Source organism: Megalobrama amblycephala, linkage group LG18, assembly GCF_018812025.1.
Source record: "Megalobrama amblycephala isolate DHTTF-2021 linkage group LG18, ASM1881202v1, whole genome shotgun sequence".
In the NCBI taxonomy this organism is placed as follows: domain Eukaryota; kingdom Metazoa; phylum Chordata; class Actinopteri; order Cypriniformes; family Xenocyprididae; genus Megalobrama; species Megalobrama amblycephala.
In genome coordinates, this window is record NC_063061.1 from 19,154,006 (window position 1) to 19,166,932 (window position 12,927).

General features: G+C 41.3%; 1 protein-coding gene and 1 long non-coding RNA gene across 2 annotated transcripts; one reads left to right on the forward strand and one right to left on the reverse strand.

Annotated features, from left to right (window-relative positions):
• Positions 1–3,735: 3,735 nt before the first annotated feature.
• or6at1 (odorant receptor, family 6, subfamily AT, member 1) lies at positions 3,736–5,585 on the forward strand. Its single transcript, XM_048166592.1, has 2 exons — positions 3,736–3,862; positions 4,253–5,585. The coding sequence occupies exon 2, from the start codon at positions 4,276–4,278 to the stop codon at positions 5,224–5,226; it is 951 nt and encodes a 316-aa protein (XP_048022549.1). The 5' UTR covers positions 3,736–3,862; positions 4,253–4,275; the 3' UTR covers positions 5,227–5,585.
• A 2,151-nt stretch (positions 5,586–7,736) lies between these two features.
• On the reverse strand, positions 7,737–10,298 carry LOC125252178. Its single transcript, XR_007181171.1, has 4 exons — positions 10,221–10,298; positions 9,890–9,940; positions 9,584–9,677; positions 7,737–7,789 (listed from the first exon to the last, which is right to left on the reverse strand). It is a non-coding gene; the product is annotated as an uncharacterized LOC125252178 (long non-coding RNA).
• Positions 10,299–12,927: the final 2,629 nt, after the last annotated feature.

Sequence of the window (12,927 nt, forward strand, 5' to 3'; positions counted from 1 at the left end):
GAAGTTGGAGAAACCTAGGAAGCGTTGGAGTTCTTTGATTGTTGATGGAATGGGCCAGGACTGGATAGCGGAGACCTTCCCCTCGTCCATCCGGATGCCACTGTGATCAATTATGTATCCCAGGAAATGGACAGAGGGCTGGTGGAAGGAGCACTTTTCAGCTTTAAGGAAGAGATGGAATTGCCGTAAGCATTGGAGGACCTCCGCAACGTGGTGGCGATGTTCGGCCAAGCTCCGGGAGTAGATGAGGATGTCATCAATATATACCAGTACGAACTTGTGGAGAAACTCCCGGAGCACCTCGTGTATGAAATCCTGGAATACGGAGGGGGCGTTGACCAGGCCATACGGCATGACGAAATACTCGTAGTGTCCGGTGGGCGTGACAAAGGCGGTCTTCCACTCGTCCCCCTCACGTATCCGGATGAGGTTGTACGCGCTGCGGAGGTCCAACTTAGTGAACACAGTGGCACCGCGGAGATGTTCCAGGGCCGCTGGGACGAGGGGAAGTGGGTAGCGGAACTTGACGGTAATCTTGTTGAGGGCACGGTAATCAACGCAGGGCCTCAAGCCTCCGTCCTTCTTCGCCACAAAAAAGAAGCTTGAAGCAGCAGGGGAAGTAGACGGGCGGATGTAACCTTGTTCGAGTGCCTCTTTGATGTATTCCTCCATGGCCTTCTCCTCCGGTATTGATAGGGGGTAGATGCGTCCCCTGGGCACTGGCTCACCCGGTAGCAGATCGATGGCACAGTCCCATGGCCGGTGTGGAGGAAGCTTGGAGGCGCGTTGCGGGCAGAAGACGTCACTGAAGGGGGCGTAGTCCGGGGGAACATCCACAGAGCGCTTCTCTACAGGGCTTTCGATGGACGTGGCATTGATGGCGAGAGACTTGGAGAGTGGAGATTTCGGAACAGGAAGCGCTGGGAAACAGTCTGGGAAGCAGTGGTTGCCCCACTTCAGGACTTCGCCCGTGCGCCAAGAGATGGTGGGATTGTGTTGTTCCAGCCACGGGCGCCCTAGAACCACGTCAGCGGTGGATTCCTCCAGAACCAGCAGATGGAACTTCTCCGAATGCAGGACGCCAACACAGAGTTGAAGAGGTCCCACACAATGACGGATGTTCTTACGGCTCAGGGGTTTGCCCGTGATGGAGTGGATTTGATAGCTAGTCGGAGACGGGGAGATCTTGAGCTTGAGTTGACGACAGAGGGTTCCTGAGATGAAATTTCCTGCTGAGTCGAGGAGCGCCACCACTGGAATAGAAGTATTTGCAGCAGTAAGGGTTACAATCGTAGAGAGTGGTTTCATCTTCTGAATGGAGGGGAAAATTGCACTCACCACGGGCCGAGGAGGACGAGTTGGGCATGTGGAGATTACATGCCCCGGAGATCCACAGTATAAGCACAAGTTCAGGGTCAGCCTTCTTTGTCTTTCATTAGGTGTGAGACGTGAATGATCGATTTGCATAGGTTCGGGGGCTGGTTCTGGAGGGCTGACGGGTTCGGACCGACGGAGGAGGTTGGTGGTAGATGACTGGCCCTGGTGCTCTAAGAGACACGACTGCATACGAGAACCCACGCGGATGGCGAGTTGGATGAAGCGTTCTAGTCCCATCGAGTCCTCGTATGCAGCGAGATGCAGCCGCACATTGGGTTTCAAACCCTGACGGAAAGTAGTGATGAGGGCTTGTTCATTCCATCCGCTGGTAGCGGCTAGCGTTCGGAACTGCAAGGCATAATCGTTAACAGATAGATTTCTTTGCTTCAGATTATAGAGTTTCTCACCTGTCGAAGAGTCCGCCAGAGGTCTCCCGAAGACCTCACGGAAGTGAGAGACGAACGCCGAGTATGACTTGACAACAGGGCCCTTCTGTGTCCACAGGGAGTCTGCCCATTGCAGGGCCTTACCTTGCAGTTGCGAAATGATAAACGCTATTTTCGCTGTGTCAGTAGTGTAGAGGTGCGGCTGCATCTCCAGGACCAGTTCGCATTGGAGAAGGAATCCGCTGCATTCCTCCGCCGATCCACTGTAGGGCGCCGGTTTGGCCATGGGACTGGCGGTGAATGCTGGAGAATGAGCGGTGATGGTGGGTGCGGGAGCAGCAGCGTTGGTGGGTGACGGTGAGGATGGCTGTGGTGTGAGTGCTAGGCGCAGCGCGTCCACGAGCTCCTGAAAAGGATCGTTGGTGCTCATGCTGTGAAGTTGTTATGGTCCGGTCTTCTGTTACAACAGAGACACGGAGACAGAGGTAAAAGCAATCCAGGTAAGTTTAATTTCACAATTAGCAGAGCACTGGGTGATAGCAAGCAGATATGTGGTTCTTGAGAGATGAATGGAATGTAATACTGTCCTTTTTAAACTTGCAGATGCTGGAGGAGAGATGCACTGGAGGGAGACGACGGAGACACTCACACACACAGGCAGGTAGGCACACGAGGAGAACAGGAGACGAAGGAGATGAAGGAGATCGCTGGAGCAGGTAAGTATGTCGTTGGGAGTCCTTAAGGTAAGCATACATGTGCTGTAGTGCAAACGAGTGTGAGTGTGGTGGCTTTATAGTGGAGGTAATGATGGTGCTGATGATCTTCAGGTGGCGGTGATTAGTATGCTGGTGATTGAGTGCGTGGGTAAGGGAGTGAGGTGGAACCTGACGTGTCTGTGACAAAAACAACTTGTACTGACATATCTTAAAATATAACAGTGCCATTGTTTTGTCTCAAGAAGCACACCAGTGATGTTATTTTCTAGTGTACTAATTGAACTAAGGCCTAACCCTGGCTTAGGCTAAGCCCTGTCTGTGAAACCGGGCCATAGACAATAGGTTCACCTTAAGTTTCCTCATCATTAAGACTGCACTTTCTGGTGCTTTGCAGAGGAAGCAGGATTCTGGCTTTGCAGTTTTGACTTGATTGCAGTGCCACAGTTCTTGCTGACTCAGGAGGAGCTTTGATTTGAGTAATCAAGAGTGCTCATGCGTGTCATGGCAGGATAGTTTGGAGGAAGGTCAGATAGAGGATTTACAATATGCCACTCAAAAGGCCAAACCCAGGGTGAAGTATAGATCACTGCTCACATCTATTGTTCCACAGCATTTTCTTTCAGGTTCAGCAGCTTGACCCAGGTGAAAAAAGTACACTTGTACACTGTGCTATTTTTGGATACCATGAATATGGTATCATACTTCATATATGGAACATATCATATATGGAACATACTCTGTATTTAAAAAAAAAAAAAAAAATTTAGTTAACACTGAGGTAACACATATATAATATATGTGTTTCCAGTTCCAGTTAACTTTCCTTCTTCAACACTAGATAGCGTCATAGACATAGTAAATATCCCACTGGCCATTATCCTTTACATCTAAAAAAATAAAAGATCTAAATATAAATTAGGCCTTAATTGACTGTATAGCTTTTTCATTTTGTTTACAGGTTTCCTTTATATTATTTAAATATATCTTTACAACATTTCAAACATTTTCAGCTTATAATAATGAAGATAATAATAATATAATCTGAATATATAGTCATGAATCCAACAAAACTAAACTGTCATTTGCTACTCTTAATGATGCACCATGAGAGTTGTTGCCAAGGATATAAAATGCACAACATCATTAAAGGGAAAGTGGTTAATAATAATTAAAAAAAAACAATGTGTTTTTTTCATTCTTGAAAATGTCCGCATTTAAAGCTCCTTCTGTGTTTAATGTTCGTCACATAGGAAGATGCCAGAGTGACAACACTGACCTTTACTGACTCTCAACTGTTAGAGACTTAACTAAACTACAGAATTTAATTATGAATGATGGTTAAATATAGCACTGATTACATTTCACTTCATATTTTATTGTAAGGTTAGTTCAATTTCTCTACATATCCAGAAATTGTCAGATATTTTAAATATCTAAATTACTTTTTTATGCAGTAAAAAATATGAACTTTAATGGCATGTTTAAATGACGTCTAAATGTTATTTATTAATAGCAACATATAATATAATATAATTTATTATATACTATGATTTATTAATATAGTAAACAGTGTACTGTATAAGGCCTCTCTTTAATTTTTAATGTGGGTGCATATACTTTAAAGACTACATAATTTCCAAGATGGCATAAAACTGTATGTACTGGTATCCCCCAATATACAGCACACATTGCACATTGCGGAAAGAATTGTTTTTTATTTGTTTTGTTTTGTTTTGTTTTACTGTTATTTCCCACATATATTTCCTTGACCAGGTCAGGATCTGCAAATCACCACAATGAACACCAGTGGGCCTGTGGAATATTTCATCCTCGATGGACTGAAGGACAGATATGTGCTTCCCATTTTCTTCACTGTCTATGTTTCTATTCTGAGTGGAAACAGCATGATCATTTATCTTGTTAGAACTGACCCCAAGCTCAACACTCCTATGTATTTTTTCCTTCATAATTTATCCTTTTCTGATATTGTGTACACATCAGTGACCATTCCCAAAATGCTGTCAGTGTTGCTGACTGATGTCAAGACCATATCCAAAACAGGATGCTTTGTACAGATGTACGTTTTTCTCTCAACTGGAGTGACAGGGCGTGCTTTGCTAACCGTGATGGCGTTTGATCGGTACGTAGCAATTTGTAACCCCCTTCGGTACACGACTATCATGACTAGGCGGCTCTGTATTCTATTGATATTTGCTTCTTGGGGTTTTGGGGTCATTATAGTGCTGCCTCCAGCTATTTGGGCGACTCAGCTGCCTTACTGTGGGCCTAATATCGTTAGGCACATGTTCTGTGATCACTCTTCAGTAGTGAGTCTTGCCTGTGTTGACACCACCAGGAATGGTATTGTGTCCCTAACAAATGCCCTCATTGCACTTCTCAGTACATTCCTTTTCATCTTAATTTCATATGTCTGTATTGGCAAAGCTATGAGAAAAATGAGCAAGGCACAGCAGCTCAAAGTTGCGGCCACTTGTGTGTCCCACCTGATAGTGGTGTGTATCTCATATGTTTCAGCCACCTTTGTGTATATCTCATATCGAGTTGCTAGATTTGACCCAGATGTTCGCATAGTCATTGCTGTGCTGTACTCTGTGCTCACACCCCTGCTGAACCCCATCATTTACAGCTTGAGGAATAAAGAACTGCAAGATGCAATGAAGAGAGCGTTTTGTAGATGCACTGTTACTTTTAAAACCTCCAGGAAAACAGTTCCTTCTGTTGCTTAGAATCTGCATAAATCTGTTCATTGTGAAAACAATTAAATTTCATCCATTAAAAAGTATGAATATGTGTGGAACAAACAAGACTGAAGCAAATTGGATTTATAATTACAGTTACAGAAATCTGAAAATTTCTTTCACTCCATTGTATTTTCAGTAGTGCAAGAAATCAACAAATCTACTATTTGTAATGACATTATAATTTTGTTTGATTGCTTGTTTTTCCATGTAAAATTCTATATTTTTATCCATTACTTGAATCATAAAAATTGTCATAGTGATTTCAGATTATAATTTCTAATATGTTTTAGGATTGTTAAAACTGTATGCTTCATTTGGAAACAACTGTTTTGTAATGTTCATATCATGAGAAAATATTACATTTAAAAATATACCATTTAAAAAAATCGCAATTCCATTTTTATTTCAAATGATCTCTGAATCTCTGAAGGCCAATTCACATTGCACAGACAAACACCAACAAACACAATCAACCAAGTTGGCAGTTGGATTTAGAATTTTATGAAAAATAACTATCATGTTCACACGGCCCCAACAGACCCCATCAAACAATGATTGAACATGTTCAGTCAGGTGAAAACCCCCCCCCCCACCAACTCCAACAGATGCCAACAGGGGTAACACACTGATCGGACAAAACCTAACAAACGTCTGCTTTAGGCTGGTGGGGCTTTTATTTTGTTCCATTAAAAATGTTTTTTGGGCTAGGGCTCTGGAGCTCTGTGGAAGGCTGTTTTCACATCCTATTGCTTCCTCTCTATTGAGAGTTTGTTAGAAGCTCTTAGCGGGTGTTTTTCTTTAGAACGGTTTGATAGTATGGCAAGCTATTTTATCATCTAGCTGCCCTTTACTTCTGAAACCTCCTAACTATGTTGAGTTTCAGTTTATTCCTTTTTAGTGTAGGCCGTCTGGCCTCCGTTTCAGGTCCCTTCCCTTAGGTTGCAGTGATGCGTTTCTGTCTGAACCTCTGCTCCCTTGAGCTCTAGTTCTTAACATGACCTATTTGGGTAGTGTTTTTTTGTGTTTTTTTTTTTTTTCTCATTCGAGCTTTGTGTTTGTCCTAGCGTCTGCCTTTTTCTTAGGCCGCCTTGACATTCCTGAGTGTGTTGGCCCTCTCTGTTATTATATTTGGAGGGCCTCTGCTCCCTGAGCTCCGGGTTGTTTCTCCGTCGTGTGTTGGCCCTTTTTTGGCCACATTGTTTTTTTTTTATTTTTGCCAGCCTCCTCTCTTATGAGAGTCGTTAGGTTCAAACCGCTACCCCGCTGAGTGCCAGCGTTTTTCTTTAAAATGTTTTTTCCTGGTAGGCACCCAGGTTTTGTTTTTTTAACTTTATGGGTTTTAGCCTCCACTGAGCCTCAGTGAGGCCATGTTCAGAGGGTCGGCCCTGTCCCGAAGACGATGTCAACCTGTTCTGACTATTTCAGCAGTAGGTGTTGGCTGCTTCATTTTCAGCCTCCCTTGCTAGTCGCTCAGCTCATGTTTGCCTCCCCTCTCGTCAGGGTTGCTTCTGGTCAGGGGCCCGCCTTCTGCATTAGGCTAAGAATGCGAGTAGCAGGTCCTGCGGGCTCCTCTCCTTTATTCCTTTACTTTGAACTTCTGTACTTGCAAGATTGATAATATTAGAGATAAAATTATAACAATGAAACCATCTACTACAGTATTGCATCAGTTAGTGCATTGTAGTGTCCCTGAGGAAAAATTCCATTCTTTCCTTGCTACAGGATATAAAGAATTGTCTAAACTTGTTAAATCTTCTAAATCAACAACAGTTGCAGTAACTCAAACCATTTGAGGAAACTAATTGCTTCAAACTATTTAAGTTTTAAAACTAATATGTATAAGTACTCTAAACTCATATGCATTGAGTTAAATTCACTTAAATTTTAGAGTTGGTTTAGTCAATCATAAGAGTAAAGTCAACTTAAAGATTTTAAGTTTATTCCACTCATTCATTTTGAGTTCAGGTAACAAATCTAACTAAGTCTTAACAACTATATCGTTACTTAAATGGTTTTAGGAAACAGATTGCGGCAAATGGTTTAAGTTAATCCAACTCAAAGTAATAAAGTTACGTAAAACTAAGCAAAACTTAACATTGGCACAAAATTATGACAGAACAAGAGGGTATTCTTAAGTATTTATTGAAAAACAAGTTACTTCACAAAATGTTCAAGCATAAAACAAAATAATTGGGCTGTCAAGTCTAAAATATAACTTTAAAACAATCTTAGATTTTTTCCCCCTCCAAGTATAAGACCCCACAAACAAGGAAATATGTTTGTTTAAAATTTTCAATTTTAAAATTAGTAAAAGTTTGTAAAATGAAAATAATAATATAAAATAACTATGTTCTAATACCTCCAGAAACAGTAGATCATTTTTATGTAAGAAAGGTAATCCAAAGGCAGTGCACTGACTTGGCAGACATCACCTCATCTTCAAAGACAATCAAAATATCCAGTGGGTTAAAAGGTAAAAAGTTCCCTCTTCCTCATCAACAGCAATGATGGTGAGTGTTGCCTTCTGCACCTGGTCAAGCTCCTTTTTCTAAAAGCATAGGAAAAAAAAAACCTGCGTTAGTGTATGTCACCACACATAAAAAAAACCCTTGTCAGAGCAGACACCATATTTAAATTTTCATAAATGAAAATAACATTGTAAAGGTTTTGGAGTATTGTCTACTCAATAGGGTGTGTTTATTTAAAACCCTGTAGTACTTTAATTTTCACAACATGTCTTTCAGAGTTGTTTGAATGTTTTTTATTTTTCATTTGATACAAATTTAACTTGGCATCACCCTAAAGTTATTTATTACACTTCTATTACAAAGAAAAGTGGTGCTTAAAGGGTTAGTTCACCCAAAAATGACAATTTTGTCATTAATTACTCACCCTTATGTTGTTCCACACCTGTAAGACCTTCTTTCATCTTCAGAACATAAATTAAGGTATTTTTCATAAAATCTGATGGCTCAGTGAGGCCTGCATCGCCAGCAAGATATTGAACACTTTCAGATGTCAAAAAAGCTACTAAAGACATATTTAAAACAGTTCATGTGACTACAGTGGTTCAACCTTAATATTATAAAGCGACGAGAACTTTGAAGCTTCATGAAGCAGTGTTTTGAAATCGGCCATCACCAGATATTGTTGAATAAAGTCCTTATTTTGTTTTTTTGGTGCACAAAGTATTCTTGTTACTTTATAACAGTAAGGTTGAACCACTGTAGTCACATGAACTGTTTTAAATGTTTTTAGTAGCTTTCTGGGCATTAAAAGTGTACAATATTTTGCTGGCGATGCAGGCCTCACTGAGCCATCTGATTTAATCAAAAACATCTTAATTTGTGTTCTGAAGATGAACGAAGGTCTTACGAGTGTGGAACGACATTAGAGTGAGTAATTAATGAAAGAATTTTCATTTTTGGGTGAACTAACCCTTTAAGGCCAGAACACACCAAGTCGATGCCGACAAACTAGTGGTGACGAAAGCAAGGGGTTGGCTCACGTCGGCAGCATCTGTGTCCAAAGTTGCCCTAACACAACAAATTGACGCTAAACAGCCGACGGCCAAGTAGCACGTCAGTTCTGCGCCTGCGTGAGATGAAATGCCTTTCTGAAACAGCAAGTGGCAGTAGCTGAACAGCCAATCAGAATGATCAGATGGCCCGACGGACCAACGAGCTCCGACGCCGATTCAACATTTCAAATTGGACAAAAAAAAAAGCAGACGAGGACCAACTTCAGCCGACGGTGCAGAACACACTGAGAAAACTTAGTCGGCCGACGAAGAAAAACTGGCCGACCCCCGACCGTCGGCTTGGTGTGTTCCTGCCTTTTAATGGATAGTGCAGCTTCAAGAGGAACATAAAAACACAGTTAATCTATAAGAATAAAGCAGTGTAATCCAAGTCTTCTAACAAGACACGTATTTGATTAACAAATATTAAGCTTGAGCAGAGGTTGGTTTATTATGTGTCAAACAAGCTTTGAGCCCCCATTTACATTATTGCTGTGGTTATATTTATATGTGAAAAATTGTAGCACTTTTTGAAGCCTGAAAAGTAAGACTGCCTAGATTTTCAATGGATAGACAAAAATAATGAAAAAATATCAAAATTATGAAAAAAAAAAAAAAAAAAAAAAAAAATCTGAAGAATAAAATTGTGTGTTTGGAACAACATGAAAGTGAGTAATTCATGACAGAATAATTAGTTTCTAAATGGACTATGCATTTAAGGCAACTTGAGCTATTCAGTCATTGTACCCACACCATGCATTTATGCTCGTCAGCAAAAAGCTTAAAATGTTGCTAAGTAAATATAATGATAATTTGACCTACCTTGTGTCTTAAAAACATCGGCAGACTCTTCTTTACAGATAGTAAGACCCGCCAGATCGTAGTTCGAATGACATCAAAGCCAAAAAATGCAGCCCTTAAAGACAAAACACAAAATTGCTTCAGTATACTTGCCATTTGTGCTGCAAGAAATTTCTGGTCATCATTACATTTGCAAAAATAGCAATTTATCCAAAAATTTAAATTGAAGAAAGATGTATTTAACAACTGTTCATAACGTGACAATTTGCATTTTTTTTTTTTAGCATACTAAAGCCCATCGATTTGTTCAATGTGAATTCTACTTACTCATATTATTGTAGCCATGTTGATATCACACCACCCTTTGATGTCTTTGCTCTGAAAAGATTAATTTCAAAAGCATGACAATAAATTGTTATTATAAGTTTCAAATTAGAAAACGTGAAGAGCAAATAACCGTCTTAAATGTTAACAAACGTTTGCAAAACAACCATCATAAACGATCCTCTAGCCTCTATTCACCGGGGCTTCAGCTGCTTTAGTAAACTGAATTAGCATTACAAGGATATACTTTATGAAACTTACGAAGCGGGTCATAAATAACTATTAACAATAAGTTTAATGGTTGTAATATAGGGAATGGGTGGGTTTGCATTACCTGTTGCTGTAGTTTCTGTGGCGCCGCGTGCGAGGGATGTGGAAGATGGTCTGCCAACCGTCTCAAAACATAAAAGTCGCGTTATCTGAGTCCGACTGTGAGAAAGCACAAAAAATATTTCTTAATTTACCACAGACAACCTGTTGGGTATAAAACACAGCATTTCACTTGCCTTTGATAACTTGGATAGCGTGTTGGCTAGCGGCCTAGCACCTCAATAGTTTGCTAGCAAACGTTAAACAAATTAGTATTACTGAATTGGTTATCTTCGGCTAAATAGGTACGAGAATAAAACAGAAAACGTTAAAAATGCCACAAATATGAATAAAGTAGTTTGAAATGCTTACCAGTTATTTTTCTTGAGTGTTGCGTGTGCCCGTCCTCCTGCTGTGACTGAAGAAGGGAAAATGGCACCAGCACGGTTTTTGTTGCTTAGAAACGCACTTGGATAACCATTGTTCCCTGCCGGTCATCCTCTTCAGGGTCCTGCAGACTATAGCAAGAGGCTACAGAATTCAGTTCGGTTCTCATCCGCCTTAGATCATTGGGGTCCTGCTCACAGTGTTAGGCTCTGGTAATGGAACAAGAAGTTTGAGGTCTTTTTGGGAAGGAGGCCATAGAATGTGTTCCTCCTCCGGGTTCTACAGATGGTACTTTAAAAAAAGATAGGGGTTGCGGCCAGTTCTAGATCTGAGCCAGCTGAATAGCACTTTAAAAACATTCAAGTTCAAGATGTTAACGTTGAAGCTAATCGTGATTCAAATCAGTTTCAAGGACTGGTTTGCATGATAGATCTCAGGGCACATACTTCCATATATCCATCCTTCCTCAACACAGGAATTTCCTCAGGTTCACTTTTTGGGGGAGAAGCTTACCATTATTGGGTTCTTCCTTTCAGTCTAGCATTGTCACCCTGTACCTTTATGAAGTGTGTGAATACAGTGGAGAGTTTTCACTTCATAGTGCACCAGATGGACCCAGTTATCTGCTCAATTGGCTCAGTGTTGGAGTTCCTTCAGCATTGGTTCTCCCCAGGGCTAACTCCCTTCACTCTAAAGGTTTACGTGGCAGCCATAAATGTTTACCACACACCTTTGTGTGATGAGTCATTGGGGAGAAACCCATTGGTGTCACATTTTCTACATAGTGCTTTGAGGCTGAGGCTTGCAAGCCACACAAGGTTTCCAACTTGGGATCTGGCCATTGTTCTGGAAGGCCTGACATTGGCTCCTTTTGAGCCCATTAAAACTATCGCAGGGAAAATTCGAACTTTGAAAAAAAAAAAAAAAAAAAAAAAAATCTGCTATCTATTACATCTCTAAAGAGAGTAGGAGACCTTCAGGCCCTGTCAGTTGCCCCTTCATGTTTAGAGTTTGCACCTGGTGTGGTGAAAGTGTTTCTACACACTAGGCTGGGTTATGTGTCTAAGGTCTAGACTAAAGTGGTGTGATCGATAGACCTGCAGGCCTTTAGCCCTCCTCCCTTTTGGACATTTTACAAGAAGTTAAATTTGCTTTGCCCTTTCTGTGCTTTGGATGCTTATGTCCACAGAGTTGCCCTGTGGTGAACATCTGATCAATTGTCTGTGTGTTTCGGGTCACCAAGCAAAGGATGAGCAAGTAGATAGTCGAGGTTGTCTTTCTTGCATATGAAGCATGTGTAGAGCCTTCACCTATGGCTGACAGAGCTCATTCAACTAGAATTATGGCAGCTTCCAAAACCTTGTTGGCAAGGGTATCCCTACAAGAAGTTTGTAATGTGACAGACTGACATTTGTGATGTTTTATAACCTAGACTTGGACTTTGCACCAGGGTCCCCGGTGCTCATGTCTTCGGTTGTGCTCAGCAGGACTCACACGAGACAGTGACTTGTCAGTATGGCAAAGTGGATATTAATGTTCCCATAGCTGACCTTGAAATGGAACGTCTCAGGTTTTCAATGTAACCATGGTTCCCTGAAAAGGGAATGAGATGCTGCGTTGTCCTGCTATACTTCCTGCATGCATGCCTGTGATCAACCTGTGCTTCGGCCAATAAGAATCTGACAGATCACAGAACTTATCTATGAATGTAAACAGATTGCGGCTGGATTCAGCCGCCGCCACGAATTCCCAGCCAGGAAGGTAAGTGTTAAACAGGTAGTTTATTGAAAACAGAAACTGGCAGATGGATGATGCAGGTGAGAATGGACACAAGCACAGTAAACAGTCATTAAGCTGAATTAGTAATGGGAGAATGTCTCTTTGCAGGAATAGATCAGCAAAGGAGGGAGAACAGACGATGGAGGGATATCTGGATGGCTCAGGTCAGTAGCCCAAGGTACATATAACATTGTGCTATCCATAAACAAGACCAGACAACTGTGGTGAGGAAGGCGACTGCTTAAATAGGGAGTGCTGATGAGTGTTGATGACTTGCAGGTGCAGGTGATTGGTGAGTGAGTGCAGGAGTGCAGTGAGTGAGGAACCAGAGGGATGCTGGGAAATGGAGCGCAAGTGCTGGTGGCTGTGACAATAACAGTAGTGTATATCATATGACATTCCAGGAATTAAAAGATGCTTTCTCCTGAAGAATATGAAACTAATATTTATGTAGGTATGCTAGCTGTGCTTTCTAGCTTTAATTATAATTGAAATGATATACCCCCAGTTTCACAGACCAGGCTTAAGCTAGTCCTAGACTAAAATGCTTGTTTTAGCTGTTTTAA

What these genes read in the sequence shown, in the direction of transcription:
- or6at1 (XM_048166592.1), top strand. Translation starts at nt 4,276, where the DNA reads ATGAACACCAGTGGGCCTGTGGAATATTTCATCCTCGATGGACTGAAG.